A 21,537-nucleotide genomic window follows, 5' to 3' on the forward strand; every position below is an offset into this window, starting at 1 on the left:
ATTTGTTAATGGAAAGATGTTTTCTATTGAATTCAGCCTTGGTCCCATGTTCTTGTCTGTCCATTTAATACAAAGCTTTTAACGCTGCAATCTAAGATGGCTCAGCATTTTCCAAAGTTTATTTGCATGTGTTGGAGTCTATTGGCAGAAATTAGCCCGAAAGCCACTGTAGGTTCTCCATGCTTGAGAGGGGAGGGGTCTTCAGTTAGTTGCAATTTTCACCCTCACCTCTAGATGCCCCTAAATACTTACAAAACAATAATACCCCCTCTAACTCTCAATAATGAAGTTGTGTTTTATTCAAATCTGTTGGATTAATCAAACAAATAATTCTCCATATTTATTTATATCGTATTTTTGAATGAGAAGAGGCATGGTTCACACCAGAGCAGTTAATATCAATGAATTACATTTTCTTCGTAGGCATACGATACAATTACATTTGCTTTATATTATTTATATATATACACACTAAGACCTTATGAGTGCCCCGTGTGTGGTAGATAAAATAAGAGAATCACCTTTCTAAGAATCTAAAGTACTGCATCAATGGTGAGACGACAAGATTTAATTTATTCACAGACAGAAGTTGACATATTTCCAACACACATTGGCCATAACTGATAAACGGGTCAGGCAGGTTCACAGTAACAAAAGGCGAAGTGGACGGACGTTAAGTAGATGCTGTAAGTCTTTGGTTTGACCCAAAACACTAAATGAGACAACGGCCAAGATGTAGCAACCTGCATCTGAAGGCACTTACTCGCATGTTCATATTAAAAAGGTTGCTGTGTGCGATCGACAGTTTGTTAATAATACAGTACAAGACAGGAAATATCTGTGAATTATGTAAGACACAAAGTGAGGTATCACATCTATGATTAAATAACTTGTAGAGATGATGGACATGGCGCTCACTGGACGGCAACATCTATTTGAGATGAGGTACCATGCCCTGAGGAGTCGGCCTGTGGAAATTAGAATGCGTGATGTAAAGCCATATCAAAGTCAGTTAACTGATGAACATGTATGGTCCGACAAAGACATGCGTTAACCATGATGTGGATTCTTGTTTTAAAACTGACATCATGCATTTTGATTTCATCTGGCACCAGAAGAATTTCTCAGGCAAAAACAAAGAGTAGTCGGACCCTCATATTCGGTCCAGACAACTATCTTTCAAGTTTCAGTATGAGTCAGGGAATGAGAGAAAGCACTTTAAGACGTCAAAAACTGAATGTTAAGAACAAAGTGGTCAAAACCGAGCTGAACACACAGATGTTACGGTTCAGACTGCGCCGGAGACAGTTGAGACAAACGACGGCTGTGGAGTTACGGATCGTCCCCCGTCTGCTTCAGACGAGCAACAGAGGAAGAGTGGGGAAGATCTCCGTTCAGAAGGCACTTGGTCAGTTTTATTGTTCTGTTACATGTGCTCCGGGTGGTTCTGCAAACAGCGTATGAACTCTGTGACTGGTTGGTCCTGGTAGCAGATCTGATACACTGCATTGAACAGCGGGAACCTGGAGGTGGAGGAGGAGGAAGAGGAGGAGGTAGAGTTGAGGTTTGAAATAACACTGGATTGATGCATTTTCTATCGGTGCAGGGATTTTTGTGTGTTGCCTTTGTTGCTCAACTTACTTGTCAATGAGGTCTTTGTGTTTGAGGATGAGATAGACCTCAGCTGCTGTCGCTGGCCCCTGCAGCTTCTGGCCGTTCAGCATCTCTTTCTCCAGCTCCTCAATGGACTGAGCAAGAGAAGAAATACAAGACGGAACATGTCATCGAAGTGTGAACTCCCATTAAAGCAAACTTATGTCAATTTTTCTCTTATCGTCTTATTTTAGGTATTGTATGTAAAAAGGTCTTCAAGGTTAAAAGTCCACAGTAAAGGGCGCAGCCTGAGCCTTATTGAGAGGGAGCCTTATCCGTTAAAAATACAATTTAAAAGCTGCCACCACTTACTCACATACACATAAGATGTGTGAAAACAGTACAAACCTTTTCTACTAGTCAACTAAATATTACTGGTCATTTAAATTAAAATAAACTAAACACTCCTGTACTTAAAGTTGTATTTGCTCTTTTAAGGGGATACAATATCCTAGTACTCACCTTCTTGGTCTTCACAAACGCCTCGGCTACTTTGCGGTTGCGGCCGCCGTAGCATGTCGTGATGAGGTCGGCCACGCCGCAGCTCTCCAGGAAAGTTGCAGAGGACACGCGTCCAGCGGTGCAGAAAATTCGCGCAAAGGCGATCATCTCCATCAGGCCCAGTCTGATCACCGCTGCCTTCGTGTTATCCCCGAAGCCCAGACCGTCACAGAAACCTGCCCCGACCGCCACGATGTTCTGAAGGACGGACGGGGAGGACAGACATGAGGAGACACTCCAGACACGAGAGCTGGATGTACTAGCTGGGGAATCGTAATGACATTCCAGTAATGGCTCACCCATTGATGAATATGGGTGAATTGAGCAATTGAATATTGATTGAATATTTTTTTTTTGTTTTCGTACAATAAGTGATAATTAAAAGAATTAGCTGTACCCGTACATAGACACAAACAGCACTGTCCTCAACCCTTTATCATTTCACATAGTTATAACAGAAAAATAGCAAATCCACATATTCAAGAAGCTGGAACCAGAATGTCTGAGCATTGTAGCAAAGAAGCAACAAAACCCTTGACCACATCTTTGTTTATACGTCTTTTCAATATAATGTTTGCAGAGATGTTGAACGTAGTGTTTCACGTTGCATGTTAACAAACTGCCATTTTGTCAATTTTCCTGCCACAGGGACTTTAATGTCAGAGCTTACTTGATTTTAATATTTCTATTGTAAATATGTATTCACTCACACATGTGATATCTCAGCCAGACTGGGACCGTGGTGTTCCACAGTGAACACTCACCTTCAGGGCTCCACAGATTTCCACCACGTCATACTCCTCCACTACAGTGACTCTGAAGTTGTTGGTCTGCATGAGTTCCTTCAGGAGAGCACCGTGGTTTTTATTCTTACATCCTGGAAGCGGAGCAAGAATCTGGTTATGTTTCAGCATCTCTACGAGAGAACTTATTCTGCCGGTGACTTTCATCCATAGACAAGTAGATCTTTTTCATGGTTGAAACGATGACAGGCAAAAACCTGCAGAGCCTCTAAGAAAGTTGCCAGCTGTGATCCAACAAATACAAAAGCTGTCACAGCAGGTTAGAGCTCTTTTGTTTTATACAACAGTAAATCCCAGGAAGTGGTTATGTGTTGCTTGAAGGGAAGTGAAGAAAGCATCTGTCAAAGTGAACCTACCCACTCTGTCATATACACATCAGCTGAAGGCAGATTAACAGTTCAGCCCCACCCCGACGATAAGAACACACAGATACTTCAAGAACTACATAAATAATTGTTCAAAAGAAATAAAGAATAAGACACAGTAAGTAAAACTAACCGATGGTGGTCTCACAAAACTTCTCCTCAGCAACCTCGTTGGCAATGTTGGCCCCCATCAGGACGCTCATGGTGATGCCCAGCTTCTCCTGGATCACGTCAGAGATGAGTCTAAGTCCATCGGGTCCTTCGTCCACGCCCTGGTGGAACAAGTACACAAACACAAGTAGTGTATTTGCATTGAGCAACACCGAGCTGGTATTTGGGTCAAAGACCACACAGCAAAACGGCTGCTTTAATCAGCCCCTGACTGTTTGTTTTGGAGACACATTGCTTCTGCTTGCTGTTAAAAAAAGAAAATTGATGCCCAGTCGAACCTTGATGAGAGAAATCCCCAGTGCGTCGCTCTTGATCTTCCCCTTTATGGTGTCGCACACTTTCCCGACAAACTGGTGCGGGATCACAAACACCAGGATGTCCGCGTCACTGGACGCCTCCACCAGGTCTGGGACGGCCAGCTGAGAAGAGGGTGAGGGAATGATGGTGGAAGAGATTTGAACCACATTAATGTCTGATGCAACTGAGCTGGTGTAACAACCTGCTGGGAGAACATGTGCAGAAAACTGAAGTGGTGGTTTAATTCACTATTAAAAATTATAATATGGAGGAAAGTTACTAAGATTGAAGTGGACAAATACAGGTAGAAATGATAACGGTTACAAAGCAAAAACACACCATGACAAACACCCGTGCACTTTCATGGCGAGAAACAGTTTCTTACCACGTTTGCTGGAAGCGTGTGACCGGGCAGGTACTTCACATTCTCGTGGTCGGTGTTGATCACCTCCGTCAGCTTGCGCCCGTTCACCATCTCCTCGAACACCCACATTTTGACGGTGTCGTCGAATTTTGGATTCTGCGTGGCATTGGCACCCACTATCTTGGCAATGGCAGAACCCCTGTATTGGGAATGGTTGAATGGTTAGTGTTACGTTAAATTTGCAGTATGTTTCCATCTGGGAACATACAAAGCAACATGGCCAGAAAACTGTCAGTGAAGAGATCCACTAATCGAAATCCTGGCTTCTAGAAATGATCCAGAGTCCAGTGTTCGGGTTCTCGAGGCCGATCCTATCAGCTTGACATTACATCAACGTCGGTCCTTATGATTCCCCAAGACGTATGTTTATGGCAGGTCTGAACTGGACCTTGATCTCAGCTAGTAATTACTTGATGAACGCTCTGATTACCGGGTCGTTACTATTCCTGGCTCTTCTTGTGCTTTATGCTGCTCTGTTAACATCAACCCACGCCTACTCTCTGTGAGCAGGAGGGCCCTGTAGGCAGCAAACAATTAGCTGAGCTGAAATATTAATTTTGGATCACACTGATCACATTTAGAAATGTTTGTTCTTGTACAAAGGTCTCTCCTGAAAAAGAGATCAATGTCCAAATCAGCGTATCTAAAGTGAGAGTCTGTGGTTCCCTGCACAAAGTTGAGCCAGTCCCAGTGGGTGTGGGACTCGGCCAGGGTTGCATTGCACAGGACTCTACCAGCGAAGGAGCTGAGCCACAATGCAAAGCTTTCAGTTTAAGGCTCGATCTACATTCCAACCCTCACCTATGGCCACTGAAAGAGTGAGATTGTGAATACGAGCAGCTGAAATGAGTTTCCTCCGTCGGGGGGGCTCAGCCTTAGAGATAGAGTTAAGAGTTCACACATAATGAGGGAGCTCGGAGGAGGACCTGCCAGGAGCAGCAGCAGAACAAACTCAGTTCAAACTCTAACCACAGCATTCTGGATACACTGCAGTTAATCAAATACCAAGAGGACTTTATAAAGATTGAATCATGAACTTTAAAATGTTGTGTTTTACACTGAGAGATCGTGAAGAAAACAGATTCAATCAAAACAGCTGGAGTCTATTTAATAACTGAATTTAAGAGGATTTGATTTTAAATCATGAAGAACAAAGATTTACTTCTGAACATCTGGAGTTTATTTAATACTTGTTTTTACTGGAGAACTTCTTCCAATCATGAAACTGTTGTAATTCAGGTATTAAATCAAACTCCAGGTGTTTGAAGGTAAACCTGTCCACTTCATGATCCCTCAGAGGAAACACAACATTTGAACTCCATGATTAAATCTCTAACGGTCCTCTAGTAAAACGGGATTTAACCTCACTGTGTTTCCACTGAGGGATCACGAGCAGGTTCCCTGTGAACAGCTGGAGTTTGGTTTCATCCACATGAACATGAATCTCAGTTCCTTGTTTATGATCCATATGTTGACGGCTGTAGAATAACATGATCACATGTCTACTCCTCATGAGTAAATGAATGAAAGTTGACACGTTGCGGCTCCGTCACCCGCGAATCATCAGATAATCCGACCTGGGGTCAGTTTTTCTGCGTACTCAGCTAATTTATTAGCTTTGCATAGAGATCAACGATAAACAAAAAAAACAAACGGGTTTGCCCATCCGGCTAATGCAACAGTAAACATTAGCTTAGGCATGCTAGCTCAACTACCACTGTTTACTATGGGAAAATGCGGCTAAATAACGCTAGCTCCACCTGTTTTCCCAGTGATGCTAAGTTGGCTAGCAAAGCACACACACACACACATACACACACGCACACAGAGGGGGGGGGGGGGGGGGGGGGGCCTGCTCCAAAGTTGTCGCCATGTTTAAACACCCCCCCTCCCGTCCACACACATGCACACGGTCGTTTACCAGTTTCCAGAGCCGATGATGCACACTTTGTTGGGAGCTGCCATCGTGAGGAGCCGCTGCTGAGAGAGAGTGAGTGAGTGTGTGTGTATGTGTGAGTGTGTGTCTTTGCTGCAGTGTGGTTATGCAAGCAGCACACACTGATCTCATTGGCCGGTCAGAGGGGAGACACTGACCCGCCCATTGTGCACACTGCCCCCCCCCCCAGGCAGCTCATTCATGGAGCTGTGGTCAAGTGGGCTCCGACTACACTGGGGACTGAAGTGAACCTTGGACTGTCTGGGACAAGGTTTGAATCCCAAACAGCAAAGCGTACGAGTGTCAGTGTCAGTGTGTGTCAGCTTCTCTCTTTCCATCACTACAAGTTGATCTTTCATGTCAGGGACACAGCTAACAAAAAGAAGTGGAGAGCTGGAGCTGTGTGCAACAGTTGTGCAACACGTGCATAAGCATAATGACCATTAGTATTTAAATTAAGAAATCAAATTGGCACCTAGAATACTTCCCTGAGGAACATCTAATATACATGTGGTTCAAAAGCCAGACTGTAATTGTGCAGCAGTTCATCACATCCTATATTCAATCCTACCTTGTGTTTAAAGTTCATTATAGTTTGTGGTTGAAACAGATTTAATGAGGCGTGGATTGAACCTTGATGTTATTTTAGAGGCTTTTGTTTGTGGTACTGTTGAACTGTGTGGAATTTGAGGTGTTACTCATATATTTCTGTTTGGGTTTCCAATAAACTGGAAACTGAGTGCATAGAATATGATGCATTTCTTAGTATGTAAATTAATATAAAACTCCGTCTCAACCTGCTACATTTTTCAAAGTCTACTTAAGTTACTTTGAATCCAGGAATTTTCCCTGTCACGGCAGATTTATCGTCTGGTTTGGCTTCTTTAACTTACACTGTGGATTTACCTGATAAATACTCTATATACTACAATTTCTATTAAACATAATAAATGCCCTGCTTCCTCCACAGAGGGCATTTGGTGTGTCACCGGGCAAAATACAGCCCACACATTAAAAGTCACAAGAGCAGCCACAGGAGGATTATTTTTGGGAGAAATTATTCGCTCCGACGAGTTCAAATAAAAGAGCATTATTGCGCAAGAGCTGGACAGCAAAGAGAAGAGGGGACAAAAGAAGGAAGTGAACTTTCAGATTCAGCAGTCTGGTGTCTGTGTGCAGGCCCCAGCTGAGAGAATCCAGCTTATCGTGCAGGGAAGTATCCACTGCAAATATATATAGTCATCAAATCATGAGGCGTATTCTAATGAGCTGCACGTGGTGCCTCATAGGATTATCCCTCGTGAGGAAGATTATATTTCTGTTTTTCATGTTGAACCCGTCTGAGTTCAGTGATCCCATTAGTTTGATTTATGACCAAATATCTACAAAGTGTTGAACAAACTTTAGTTGAGACTTTATGAAAAGTTTAAGTTTCCCCAGAGGAGAACATTAATGTCTTTGTAAAGTTGACCCGACCTGCCAGCATAGCTAAACAATAAAAGTAGATATGTGGAAATGTATATGATGAAGTTAAACAGTGTAGAAGAAAGCAAGGTCTCCTCCTGTGGATCGATCTGATTTGAAAAACAGTGGCCCAGAGCAGAAACTGTCCAACAACAATAAAGCTGTTGATTGTGAGTCACATCGCTGCCTCACAACACAAATGATGACAGAACACATCAAGTGAACAAAAGCTACGTAAAGTTAGCGTTTAATCCATCATATTATATCTGCTTCATAATTTATCAACACATCACCAGACTAAGATAATCATCCTTTCACATAGTTCATATATATATATATATATAATGAAAATGAAGGCATAGATATAAAAAAAACAACTGGAAACATGGCCGACAGGATGCCTTGAAGTACGTTGTCCACTTTCATTTACTGATGAGTAGAATATAATTAGATGAACTGATTGTAGCAGTACAAACAAAAATAAATAGCTGTACAGTTGAATATTGTGTTTCATACATATACTTTTGAGAAATAAACCATCTACAACATGTACGTAAAAAACAGCTAGTTTATATTGAATAAATACAACAATTGCAATATAAGACAGATAAGAATATGCAAATACACAAAGATTATGTATCCATAGTCATCGTAATATATACATTAAATTACAGCAAATGGTGTGACTGGGCTTGATGGTAACATCATACAGCTACACACCATACAATGCCCATTCCTTCTAAAGATTAGCAAATCAATCAACTTTAAACTGATATTTAAAGATGGTTTGTTTCAGACTGATAACAAAAAAGTGTTTTCTTTATTCACCTTTGAATTTGGCACAGATGTGGGGTCACACTGCAAACACACACACGCACACACAGATAAATACATGCTCGCAGTATAAAATCAAACTCACAAACAGATGAGGACAGAATGCAGTCAGACCTGCGGATCATCTGTTCATTGATGGACCCGATTTAAGACACCTACTGTACAGCGCTACATGCAAGTTAGAAAAACACATTCAACATGTTTATTCTCACTGATTTTATCTTTGCAGGTAAATACGATGAATGGCATCTGGGTACGTGAACAAATGAACGACATTCCCTTAACTGAAAGTACTGAAGTCTGGTTTGTAGCCCACTCTGAGCAGGAAACACTTCTTTCTATTCTTAATTTCTTCTGACAATCTTACAGTAAAGTGCCTGGTTGACATGGAGAAGAGTTTAAATTATTGTTCTTAATCTGGTTTGTGAATTTTGTTTCTGTGGATCCATCTCTTTATAATGAGTCACTGCTTTTAGCCCAGTTATCCTACTGTATTTGTGTTTGTGTCTAAATAAATGTGTCATTTTGGAAAATGTGCTTATTCGCTTTCTGCTGGAGAAATTAATGAGAATATTAGCACTGCCTTATCTGTCTGATAATATGATCTACAATGTCTTCATGGTGGCGTCACCCTGCACGATGAGGTAGTAGAGTAAACTGACAAAAAGCACAAAGACTGACATAGGATAAGGTTGAATGATATGAATATAAAAATGTAATTTGATGAAAAAGTCTAAAAATAAATCGTGATTAAAACAAAACAGTAAAATCACAGGTCTGTTATCTTCTAATATACTGTAGTTTGTTGTACAAATAACAGGAACAATAGAGAAACCCTTATTTGAAATGGTTAAGTTAGCTGTATTGAGTTTAATATTGATTTCCATATCAATTTCTATGTGCAAATTTGGTCAATTTAAACCCTAATGTAATAATATTTATTACAAATTTATTTACTATTGGACATTATATACCGTATTTATGCTGAATTTCACATTTGTTTTTTGATCATTTCAGATTAAGCATGTTCAGCTGACCCGTTATCTTATGAATAAAATGTCAAGGTTGTGGTAACTTAGCATTTACAGATAACTGGAGGTAAACCCACTGATCGCTCTCTATTTGATCTCTCTTCATTTGCTTATTTCCAGGAAACCTCTTGGGAGAATATAATGTGATATAAAACATAAGGTTGAAAGATAAAAGCGAAAAAAAATATACAGTGGGGGCATGCACGTTTCAAAATACAACTCATGACATTTTCTGAGTGAAAACAAATCCGTCACCAATCATTTTACAAAAAAATCTACAAATTGATAAAAACACCACGGCACATCTGGGAAATCTAACGCTGTTTAACTGAACACATAGGAACCTTCGTTAGGTTCATTCCCCCGTTAACTGAATCTGTTGCTATGTCTTTAAAAGCTGTTTACAGATGACCATGCAGTTATTCTAATGTTTTTTTTAACTCATCACAACATGTTGATAACTGGTGTCTGCTGTCCTGCCGTCTACATGGCCTTCTCCTTACCTCGGCCACATTATCGTTTTCACCTCATTGCTTGTAAACCTTCACCAGAGACAGTTCACACACGTTCCCTGTTGCTGCAGGAGTCTGCCTCAGCAAACTGCAGGGAGCAAAGTTCATGAAGCCGCTCAGAGACGAAGGAGTGGCTCCTCCTCTTGGCTGCAGAGGCCTAGTGAAAGTTACTGACGTGACACTTGACATCATCCAAGCTCAGGACTGTTCCCTGGTCAGCGTTGTTGTGCTTCTTATCGGAGCAGCGACAGAGCTTGTACTTGATCACCTGAATAAACAGAGAGGCAGGTCATAAAATACTTATCTATATAAACGGTATATGGTTTGGCTCAAGGATCGAAGGATATCAAATATTGATTGTAGTAGAGTTTTACAAAATCGATTTCAAATGTGTGTATTTTAGTCATTTAACCGTCAAAACTGGAAATCAAATAAATTAACACTTTCTGTAGGTATTTACCAACATGACGGTTTCAAAGCCATTACCACTAAATAGTTATAAAATAGTTTGTTGTGTAATATTATCTCAATCTCACCTCATAAAAGTAGTCAAACAGCTCTAGAATAGTGAGGATGCTTGCCCCAATGAAAAGTCCCATCTGACCACCGATATCACCTGGAACAAAACAAATGTATTACCACGATAAATTACAAGAATTCATCATAAATCAGAAAGGTGACCCATCCAACCATCAGTATATAACAGAGAGTGAACAAAGATTTGTACCTAAAAGTCCAGCCACTTCATAAGCCTTTTTTTGTTCAATAGTCTCATAGTTGAGAGCCTCAAAAAATATGTCTAAAACCAGGAGATTCTCCCTGTGGAGACAAAATAAGCCAGTCAACACGTTAATATCACATTTCACTTCACATTCTCCTATTTGGCGTCAATAAGCAGTACACAAATAAACACATTTCAAATTGATAAATTATTGTAAAATAAAAAAAAAATGTTGGTTTACATTCGCATTATAGCTATGGTTCTTTTTGTTCTTTTTATTTCAAACCTTTTTATAAGGTGAATGTTTATTTTACAAACCTGTTGGTTACTTTCTTTCCCCTTCAGTAAAATATGTTATTAAATATTGTAATATAATAACATGTAAGATGCTTATAGAATGTGTTTTTGTGTAGTGTGTACATTATGTATTTATCTACACTACTTACTTTATATACTGCTCAGATTTGTTGTATTTCTTTGCAAGGTATTTGGCAGAGGCCTTGCTGGGGATCTTGACGAAGGACAGCTCTTTACTGTATCTGGTCATGTTGCACGGTGTCTCACAAACACAGAAATCATTGTCTCTTTCCACCAGGAAATCTGGAGAGGAAGAAACCAGAGCTCAGCTTGACCTTTGGAACAGATCAGTGCGGCTGTGGAGAAGCCATGGGGTGATGTTCGTGCGTTTGTGTGTGGTGTGTGTGTGTGTGTGTGTGTGTGTGTGTGTGTGTGTGTGTGTGTGTGTGTGTGTGAATGTGTGTGTTCTCAGTTGAAACCAGAAAAAAACGGGACAAACTTTTTTTATTACCGAGAGCTGGGTCGGCACATTCTTTGTACAGCTCGGGGGTGCAGTACGGTGCATCGCCTGCGGCCAAAGCAACACACACTCATATCAATGCACTATTTCTTGTTTAAGTGCCTTCAGTTATTTTACAATGCAACGTGATTGATGCAACTTTGACTCAGCGTGCAGTAAGTGTGGCCTCCTACCAGGCATGTGCACCATGCGACAGTTGCAGTTGTCCACCAGGTAGCGTGTTTCACAGTCGATGCGACAGGCTGTGATGCTGTAGGTATCGAAGAAGTCCGAGTCCATGGGCGTCACCTTACAGTCTCCCCAGGGCGGGGGGAGATATATCAGCTGCAACACAATTAACACAATTACTGTTGCTGATATATCAAGCATCATGATTCTGCCACTTGTAGAAGAATAAACCATTCAAATATAAAAACAAATTCCTGCATAAATAGAGAAGTGATGTGATAATGTTGCTTTATTACAATCTGGACCCTATTTTCATGGTTTTGGCATCATTCCTATCAATAACGTCAAATTGACCAAGTTAGTTGCTAAGATCTGGTTATGAATTATAAACAGAAGACAGCTTAGTCATCTGTCAGGTGTTAAATAAACTCCCATTTGAGGAAACATAAACTCTCTTATTTAAAACTGTCACAAATGTCTCAGTTCAACTTTGACCTACTGAACTGAACTGCAGTGAACAACTACTTCCGCATTTTTAAATACAATTTTGTTTCTATTTGTATCAGTCAGATATATTGAGTTTATTAATAGCAGCACAAATGAGCTGATACATTCACCCATTAACACACACTTTTATACAGTTCATAGCTGTCGGGGGCAATTTGGGATTCAGTATCTCGCCCAAGATCACTCTGTCATGGAGTGGAATGGGGAAGACTGGGATGTCCCTCTGGTTATAGGATGACCCGCTCTACCCCCTGAGCCAATTAATTAATTGCCAAAAATGATTTTGTTTCTGGAATAACATGACACTTGGTGGAAGGATGTGTTATGGGTCAGGAAAGTACCCACTTTCTTTTTTAGTGATATCTATGCATGTGCAAATATACTTGGCAAATAAAAGAATACTGATTCTCATTCTGATTCTCTACTGAGACCCATTCTAGTTTAATACACTTGGACTTTGAATAATTGTTTGGACAAAATTAACAATTTGATGTCAACTTATAGAGTTGATTTATAAAAATAAGACCAGTTGTAATAAAACAAAAACCACATGCACATGCTTGTACCCTTTGTTCTTGGCAGGAAACAAATGTCTGGAACCCGGGTGCCACCCCGAAGCCGAGCTGATCAATGAACGACGGCTCGTCCTGACTGTGGATCTGAACTTTGATCCCAGCTTCGAACGACGTCTCGTCTGCAGGAAGACAAAGTTGTTTCACTAATGGATCCTGACACTTGGACGAGTTTTCTGTCTGGGTTTCACACTCTAAAGAATTAACGCCCACACACCGGCACACAAACCAACCCGCCCACACACACTGGTGGACTGTGATAGATAATAAGATCTGAGTGGAGGAAATAATGTTCGCCTCACCTGTCTCTCCCCACACCGGCAGGTATTCATCCTGTTGAATGTCCAGCATGAGCTCAAGGCCGTTACCCATGCCTCCCTTGGTGGTGAGGAGGGGAGGGCGTCCATCACCGCCGGCGTTAAAGGTGTAACACTTCCCGTAGCGGGTGAAGACCTGAGACACATGAGAAGTGGAGGAAAAAATTAAGTTCTGATAGAGTTTTATTTTGGGCATTTCTCAAACGTTCGCTGTTTTAGTGAAATAGTGGATCATGTTTACTCTTTGAGGGAAAAGTCATGAACAATATCTGAAAACTCAAGAAACAGATTTTTTTGCAGTGGTTATGTTTTAGATTTCAAACTCAGTAAAAGTACAAAAGTAACATCCGAGGTGAAGTGAAGTATATAATAGCATAAATGGAAAGTACTGTTAAAGAACAAGCATCTTAACATTGCATTGCAAAGAGTTTTTTTTCCACTGGGGGTCAGTGTTTGTCTCAGTTTCTGATGTGAGTGTGTGAGTGTGTGTGTGGTTGTGTGTGCGTGTGTGTATATACGACAAAAACAGTATGAGGGGGAAAAAGCGGTGTGTGTCACAGAGACAGAGACAGAAGAGGAGAATTGAAGAGGAGAAAGAAAAGAGGGAGAGAGAGGAGGTATTCCTGTGGGTTTGTGAGTTACACAATCGACCACAGTGAGATGATGGAGATTGGCAGAGAGGTGATTTTAAATTCCCTCGCACGCTCTTTAAGCTACTCATAATGGACCTGACGTTACCATGGCAACCACACATACCCAGCCAGGAAGAACTTAACCTTAATTTTTTTTTAAAAGGAAAGACGAGACACAAACGTTACAATGAAACATGACATATTTAGACAGAAAGGTCATAGATATACGGAGCTTTACCTTTAACAAAGGGTTAATCTTGCATTAAAGCGCTTAGTGTCGTATGAGTCAGAGAAACCCATGCAGGGGGAATGAGTGAGAGCGGGAGAGCAAGGAGCAACGGAGAGCAGGGACGCAAAGTGAAAGAGACAGAGAGAGAGAGAGAGAGAGAGAGAGAGAGACAGGGCAGTTTGGCTTCCAATGCTCAGAGCAGGCTATTGTTCAGCGTTATGGCACTGAATGACATATCTCTGATTAAAAGGAACAAACCAAGCAAACATTTTTTGAGAAATAGTTTTGGTGCAGCCCGGGGCAGTTTGAACATTTCAGACATCCATCATCTAAAGTCAGTTCGTTGCAGAGGAAAAAAACATTCTGGGCTTTGAAGAAAGAAATGAGAAGCATGAGGATTCACAATGACCAGGCGGATAAATAATTATTAGAGAGGATCTTTGTTTCAAGAAGACAAGATGAAGGGTCCACATGCCAGATGTTCTGTTTTGTCAGGAGCATGTGAACATGCTAACATTTGCTAAGGGCTCTCAGAAAGAGCTCATACCTCTGCCAAGGCTCAACAGTCCCCTCATGAAACTAGTGAAGCCTTGCACCGATTTGGACCCATTCACAAGTATATCAGTCCCCTTATTCTCTGTGAATGTTTAAACAGCCTATACCTCACAAAGAGTGAAAGGAGTATTCTCCATCTTCACCCGGATTTGGATCCGGACCAAAAGTTGATCGATTCGTAATATAACAAATGAATAGGCAATCAAACAAAAGCATGAAGACATAACCTCCTTGGCTGAGGTAACTATACTCAGTGGTGCGTAAACCTCCACCAAGGCCAAACAATCCAAGGCAGCGGTTCCCAGACTGGGTGTTGGAACCCCCTGAGAGGCCGTGGGACAGCAAGATCTAAAAACAATCATTAATTGTTGCAAAAGCAAAAAAAAAAAAAAAAGATCTTGATATAAATAATAAAATCATGCAAATAATCATCATCCTTCTGATTATCATTGTCTCAATGTGACTCCAGAGCTGATTAAGACAGATTAGTGACCGCATCATTTGCAGGGCAGTTTACAGCACCACAGGAAACATTGCAAAATGTGCGTGTACATGTGGTTGTACTGTTAACTGTAGCTAAAACAAAATAATGGGGGCTGCATCTCTGTGTCATGGTTATTTTGGGGGTTAGGGGCTGGAATGTGGGAACCCCTGATGTAGGGAATGTCCCATTTTCAGACCAAAGTGATGGACAATTCAACTGATGGACAGAAGGACGTTATCATCCGGCTGGGGCTCAAAATCATTGTGTAGTAAAAGCCCTGGTCAAACATCCAGTCTTCCAATATCTGCTCTAATGTCATTAACCTGCTGCAAGTAACCCAGTGCACACACATTCACAACCTCTGTGAGCCCTGGAGATAGATTCCACATCTGTAAGAGGAATTCCAGCTGTCAGGAAGGCTCTGCCCCTCTCTGCACAAACCAAAGCACAAATACATCAGATCATACAGTGGCTGCACTTACTGTACTTCATAAATAAATCACTGCCCGACACGGACGTTAAATTCCTGCGTGTGACGGGTGCACGATGTTCACCAGCATCTGATTGATATGCAGATGTCAGGTGATGGTGTCAGGTGGCACTCCATGGTGTGACAGAGGTGGTTTGGGAATTCAAATAAAAACACATTAAACATGTATAATTCACAAACTGCTCAGCGTGCAGCCTGTGGCTGCTTGTTCTGTTTGTGATGAGGAATGAATAAATGATTGTGCACATATAAATAATACGGGATCCTACAGAAGAAATCATATGGAACATGAGGGAGGAGAAGTGGGAGAATAAGTGTTTTGCGAACGACGCAGCAAAAGAGCGACTTTTAAAAGCCAAAGTTCGGCTTAGTTGAGAATTGTGACACGTTTATTTTTCCAGTTTCTCCACTATACAGGTTCTCCCAAAAAATAATAATTCCTCCTTTTTCTGCAGAATCTAAAACATTACTCACCAGCTGCAGTTTACACAGGTGATAATCTTCAGAGCTGTGCAATCAATAAAGCTGTCACTCAAACACAATTTTACCATGTATTGAAAAGCACTCAGCGGAGCTCTGCCGTTATTAATCATGACGCACGTAACCACACGTTTGTGTTTTTAGAGAAATGTTGGATTTTCGAACGAATATCAACATCACAACTCCATGCACTCTGCCGTCCATTTAACACAGCGGCAGAACAGTCTTTCAAACAGTGAGCTCCCAACAGCAGGCAAAGTTCCATCCATTACAGCTCTGTTGTTTTATGGGGATGGTTTCAAAGACGTTAAAGCCGTCTCGCTCAAGTGCAAACACTTTGGCTGTTATCATGTCCTACACTTAAACAGCTATCACCGGGAAAAATGCCATTTAAATGCAACAGCGAGCAGACAGCAGCCCGTGGTGACCGGCACTAAAGTATACACACAGTTGTTGCCTCTTGTTGTGCATCTTATATAATTAAGTTCTGTAATTCTACAAGGATTTCAACTGACCTGGAAAACCTGGGAAAACTTCACACTTTACTGAGTATTTTCATACATGACTACACTTTCTGAACATACATGAAGGGATGAATATTAATATGAGTGTGAGAGTCTGCAGCCATGCTAGCGGCCCACTTACCTTACTGGAAAATTTCCATTTTATGCCGCGTGATACTTAAACTTTGTTGAATGTCTGAGCAAAATATTGTTCTATTTTAATTTCACTTCATTTATTTAACAGCCAGGCTACAAACCCGATGGCTGATAATTTGTCACAATAATTCAGGCACATGGTTAATTTACTGTGTACTTCTGCTTTTGATACTTTACTGGTACTTAACTTTTATTCGAGTAGAATTGTTGAGGAAGGAGCTTTACAATTTTTTATATATAATATAAACATACATATAATATTACATAAATATATTCTACATTGTTGTGTTGGCACATTAAGGCTCTTTAGGATCTATAAGCACTGCTTCAGCCACTGTTAGGACTTTGTGAGGTTGAACCAGTGGTTGAGGATGTACTCACTAGAAAGTCTCAACCTTAATCTTAATCTTAATCTTTTAATGTTCACTGACTTAGCTTAGCATATTAGCATGATAATTACATACATTGTAAAAAGACTGATGAGAAGGGTTAGGGTTAGGGTCTGAAATTACAGGTATTTTGTCATAAAAGGTTACCTCATGATAGACATAGTGATTCAAATGAAATGTATTTGTATTTTTGTAAATTAAAAACTCTTTTCCTGTGAAGATAACTCATCCCTGGGGGATGTAACATGAAGGTATAAGATAAAATGTGCTGTGGGAGCCAACAAAGCTGCAGCAAAAGGTGTATGGATTAACACTAACACCAGATAATGTGGTTGAGGTCTAAATTATACATTTAACCCTCACCCCCCCCCCCCCCCCCCTTTCCAATCTACCAACATGGGTGAGGGAGGTGTGGATGGAGTTGACCAGTCCCCTATAGCTCTGTATCAGACCTGTTATAGGGTTTCATCACACCCACTGTTTCCCTAAAGCTCCATCTTTAACCTGACTAAAAACCTAAAGAGAACCTGCAGTACAAAAGCAATCAGCTCATCTACAGGCCAACAAAGCCTGTGCAGTCTGCTGGGTTCTGTGAAGGCGACTGATCACAGAGTGAAGTCTGGGTGATGCTGGAGACCGATCACTCATGTTTGCAGCTCAAAGGTTAGAATAACTCAAGAATAAAAAAGCATCTGAGCCAAACCACCCCCTCCTCTGCTCGCTTCTGAATGAACAGTTGACTCACCGCCCTAATTGGCTGGAACAGAGATCCACTAGAGAAAATGCACTATAGGAGGCGGATTGAATGCCAGAGGCACAGTGTGTGTATGTGTGTGTGTGTGTGTGTGTGTGTGTGTGTGTGTGTGTGTGTGTGTGTGTGTGTGTGATAATGATGTCCAGAACAGAGTCACTGTTTGTCAAAGTAAAGATGTTAGGACGAGAAGCTTTAGAGTTTAGGTAGAGAGGAAGTCCAGGGCTCCTCGGGGAGCACGGGTAACTAAAGCTTTTTTCTAAGAACTTGGTCCTGGACTTTTCCCGCAGTTTTCCAAACACTCTCACAACGCAACAGGAGATTTTCCGCTCAGACGCGTTCACAACAGCAACAGATTCTCTGCAGCATAAGGGTGCAGCAGTCAGATGTAACGTATGAATTTCGCTGCGATGTGATTTTGTTCACAGCTCATTTCAGCTCTTATCACCACAAACTCTCTTGACAGCTTCGTCTGTGGCTTCTACATGTCTGCGTCTACAGAGATGTTTATGTTTGCACTGACAAAACCCCACTTTGGTCCAGACTGAGATATCCCAACAAGTATTTGAGCGTTGCCATGAAAAGTTTGTGCAGATTTTCAGGGTTCCCAGAAGAGGTGGTGGCGGTTCATTGATTTATGACCATATAAGAGCAAAAGTAATTTCATACTTATAACTGGGGAATCCTGCAGGGCAGCGAGACCCTAAGAACTTTGCTCTAAAAGGACAAGGCAGAAGGATTCTATATTTATGTCAAAATGTATTATTTTGACCTTAAAACCCAAATAATCAAATAGGTTTTTAGTATTTATTTTAAATTTGTTCAAGGTTGATTCATTTCTCAGTAGCTATTAACAATTCATACTCTTGTGTGGAGGGAAGTGCATCTACTTTCCTGGAGGTCAAAGTCAGAATAATGAGCGAGGACTGATCATGCAAACCGAGACCATCATGTCCAGTGTATTGGCTGTTGATGACACCTTGGGGGGGTGCAGACTGTGTTCGATGTCAGGTCCTCCACACTCTATTTACAATGGAGGTGAAAACTGGAGGCAGGAGTTTTTTCAATGCTCCAGGAAAGCGAGTGTTTATTTGAAATTCTTTTAAAAGTCATAACTCAATATATCTAGGAAACCATCATCCGTCTCTCTCCTATCATACCTGCTTCTTCCTGGCAGACATATCATAAAACCTCCTCCGGAGTTGTGAGGGGATTTTATCCATCATATTTGGGATTTTAACCACCAGCTCCCACACAATAAAAATATTTCTTCCCTCCTCCATTTCCTTCCTGCCCGCTCTGCCTCGTTCTTCCCTCGCTCCCTTGTGTCTCCCGAACTATGATGTTCTTTCCCCGGCGGACTCCTCTCCATCTCCTGCCACACTTCCCCTCCCGCCCCTGCTCCTTTAGATGAATATTTCACAGGCCAGTAGAGACAGTCCTCCTCCTCTCTCATCTTATTCCCAGACACCGGTCGGGCTCTCAGTACCTATCACCTTCAGAGAGTAAAGCATCATAGCTCCGGCTAAGGGGTAGAGCGGGCAGCATATCATATGAGGGAAAACGGAAGGTGTGTATTCACTTAAGTTATATATGCCAGAAAAGTGCTGCCTCTATCTTAAAATCAGAACTGTGCTGATCACAGCATGACAGAGAGAATTTGAGGAAACAGGTTGAATGAGGCATGTGTTTGAATATATATAGGAGCAGGTGAGGAGAGGTCACAGCTCTTTATAACCTGTGCGGGAACATTATGCTGCTGCTGAGAGGCAGAAGAGACAAGACAAAAACTACAGCTACTACATCTGCAACGTCCAGCATCTAAAACACTTCAAGTACAATAATTATTTGCATAACGGGTATGAGAGTAAAACAAGCACTTCATCCCTGAGTCCAAGTGACAACTGAGTCAAAATTTGAAGAAATTCCCTAAAGGCAGATTTGATGAGATGTCGTGTCCAAGAGGCCAAACACATGTTTCGTGAGGCCAATATGACCTTTGACCAGCCAAATCAGATCAGTTCATCCATGAACCCAAGTCAACATTTGTGCCAAATTTGAAAGGATTTTCTCGAGGTGCCCCTGAGATGTCGTGTTCACAGGACCAAAAATGTAAGGTCACAGTGAACTTGACCTCTGACCAGGGGCCACCAAATTCTAATCAGCTAATCACTGAGTCAAAGTGAACATTTGTACCAAAGTTGAAGAAATTCCATCGAGGCATCTTGAGATATCGTGTCCACAAGAAAAGACAAACAACCTGAAAGCCTAAAGCTTCTTGCCACCGGCATGGAGACATAATCATCTACACACAAATGGCCCCAGGAACATAAATATAATTACAGGTGTACATTACTTCATCAGGTTGTCAACATTACTACATCAATCAAAGCTGTGATGGTGGTAAATGGTAAATGGACTGTATTTATAAAACACTCTTAACGACCACTCAAAGTGTCAAATTCACCCATTTACATACATTCATAGAGCTTCTATACGCAGCACTCTTTCTATCACACATCATTCACACTCGCGGAGTGGAGGAGCCGGGGGTTGAACCAACGACCTGATTGGTGGACGATTACAAATGAGTCCATCAATCACCAGACGCTTCCAACTCTTCACGCCATTCTGACAAACGTGACACAGTGAGATCCGAATCAGCAGAGAACTAAAGCGAGAGAGCGTTTCTGAGGAGATTCACAACAAAACAATATAATAACTTATCGGCAGTCGAGCCTGCGGGCGACTGTCTCTGAGGACGACTAATTGCTGGTTTAATGCAGTCCCTGCTCTCGGAGGTGGATGAAGCCGCAGTATCCCGACGCACTGAGAGGAAATAACACCCTGGAGGAAGGTAACCTGTAATTCCACCACCTGCGGCTGCCATCTCCTCCAGAGAGGAGGGATGTTTTTTGGGTTGAAAGGCTCCTCGAAAACTAGAAATGACACTTTCCAAATTCCTCTCGCGCAGAATGTTCCTGGTGGATAATGGAAATGATTGTGTGAATTTGGGTGGGCAATTTAAATGTCTTAAACGTGCCAGTTCACATTTATTAAGAGGCGTTGAATTTTCTATCGAGGCTCCTGCAGTTTGCTGGCATCGGCGTACACGAGCCCCAAGTGAGCAGGAGCACAGTGAGATGACAAATAGGAAGACTAACACATTCACTATCAGGCAGCTATTCTGTTCCTTTTAATTACAAAAAAATAATATATGAAGCTATGAAGCACTTGCCATGCTTGCAAACTGTGACCCCCTTCGTCTCTTTCCATCGTTTGTGCTGAGCCCTGATATCCAGCGGGTCCGTATAGGATGTTCAAACCTCCTCTACCTCCTTTTCTCCCTGTAAAAATCATGGGCCCCTACAATCTCCCTGCTTGCCCGCTTGCCTGCCCGTGTGCGGTGTCCACGAAAAGAGCCGGGCAGGCAGAGAGGCCATCGCAGCAGCAGCAGCAGCTATTGAGCTTTGACTCCAGCGTGCGCCTCCCTCTTGTGACACACAGCTGAATTAACATTGAGGGATAAACAGCTCCAGGCCCTGTCAGAAGGGCAGTGGCCTCACTACAACTGAAGTGGCAGACAGCAGGGTTAACTAAGATTAAATCTTCATGTGTCACGTGTGCCCGCAGCATTGTAGAATGTACAGTTTATGTATATTTGATTATATTAGACATGATTATGTTAGTAATGTGCAGGGAAATGCTGCTGCAACAGAACGAGGATTAATCTGATCAAGCTAGGGACAGGAAAAAAGTTAAATATAAACTTCTC

The 21,537-nt window shown here is 41.6% G+C and overlaps 2 protein-coding genes across 2 annotated transcripts in view; both read right to left on the reverse strand.

Annotated features, from left to right (window-relative positions):
* Window positions 1-553: 553 nt before the first annotated feature.
* On the reverse strand, window positions 554-6,253 carry LOC133957251 (glycerol-3-phosphate dehydrogenase [NAD(+)], cytoplasmic). Its single transcript, XM_062392737.1, has 8 exons — window positions 6,136-6,253; window positions 4,176-4,353; window positions 3,772-3,912; window positions 3,456-3,594; window positions 2,919-3,031; window positions 2,116-2,352; window positions 1,642-1,748; window positions 554-1,523 (listed from the first exon to the last, which is right to left on the reverse strand). The coding sequence occupies exons 1-8, from the start codon at window positions 6,177-6,179 to the stop codon at window positions 1,427-1,429; spliced, it is 1,056 nt and encodes a 351-aa protein (XP_062248721.1). The 5' UTR covers window positions 6,180-6,253; the 3' UTR covers window positions 554-1,426.
* A 1,609-nt stretch (window positions 6,254-7,862) lies between these two features.
* LOC133957347 (acid-sensing ion channel 1-like) overlaps window positions 7,863-21,537 on the reverse strand; it is a 41,192-nt gene continuing 27,517 nt past the window's right edge. The window contains exons 3-10 of the mRNA XM_062392882.1: window positions 13,079-13,229; window positions 12,771-12,898; window positions 11,703-11,853; window positions 11,521-11,577; window positions 11,159-11,312; window positions 10,719-10,810; window positions 10,528-10,607; window positions 7,863-10,259 (exon numbers count right to left, since the gene is read on the reverse strand). Coding sequence (XP_062248866.1) covers window positions 10,149-10,259; window positions 10,528-10,607; window positions 10,719-10,810; window positions 11,159-11,312; window positions 11,521-11,577; window positions 11,703-11,853; window positions 12,771-12,898; window positions 13,079-13,229 — 924 coding nt within the window. The 3' untranslated portion in view covers window positions 7,863-10,148. The remainder of the gene's footprint in view (window positions 10,260-10,527; window positions 10,608-10,718; window positions 10,811-11,158; window positions 11,313-11,520; window positions 11,578-11,702; window positions 11,854-12,770; window positions 12,899-13,078; window positions 13,230-21,537) is intronic.

Source organism: Platichthys flesus, chromosome 7, assembly GCF_949316205.1.
Source record: "Platichthys flesus chromosome 7, fPlaFle2.1, whole genome shotgun sequence".
Taxonomy (NCBI): domain Eukaryota; kingdom Metazoa; phylum Chordata; class Actinopteri; order Pleuronectiformes; family Pleuronectidae; genus Platichthys; species Platichthys flesus.

What these genes read in the sequence shown, in the direction of transcription:
- LOC133957251 (XM_062392737.1), bottom strand. Translation starts at nt 6,179, where the DNA reads ATGGCAGCTCCCAACAAAGTGTGCATCATCGGCTCTGGAAACTG. An exon ending in ATCATCGGCTCTGGAAACTG is followed by an intron (nt 4,354 to 6,135) that starts GTAAACGACCGT and finishes TTCCCAATACAG; the next exon opens with GGGTTCTGCCATTGCCAAGA. An exon ending in ACACGCTTCCAGCAAACGTG is followed by an intron (nt 3,913 to 4,175) that starts GTAAGAAACTGT and finishes CCCTCTTCTCAG; the next exon opens with CTGGCCGTCCCAGACCTGGT.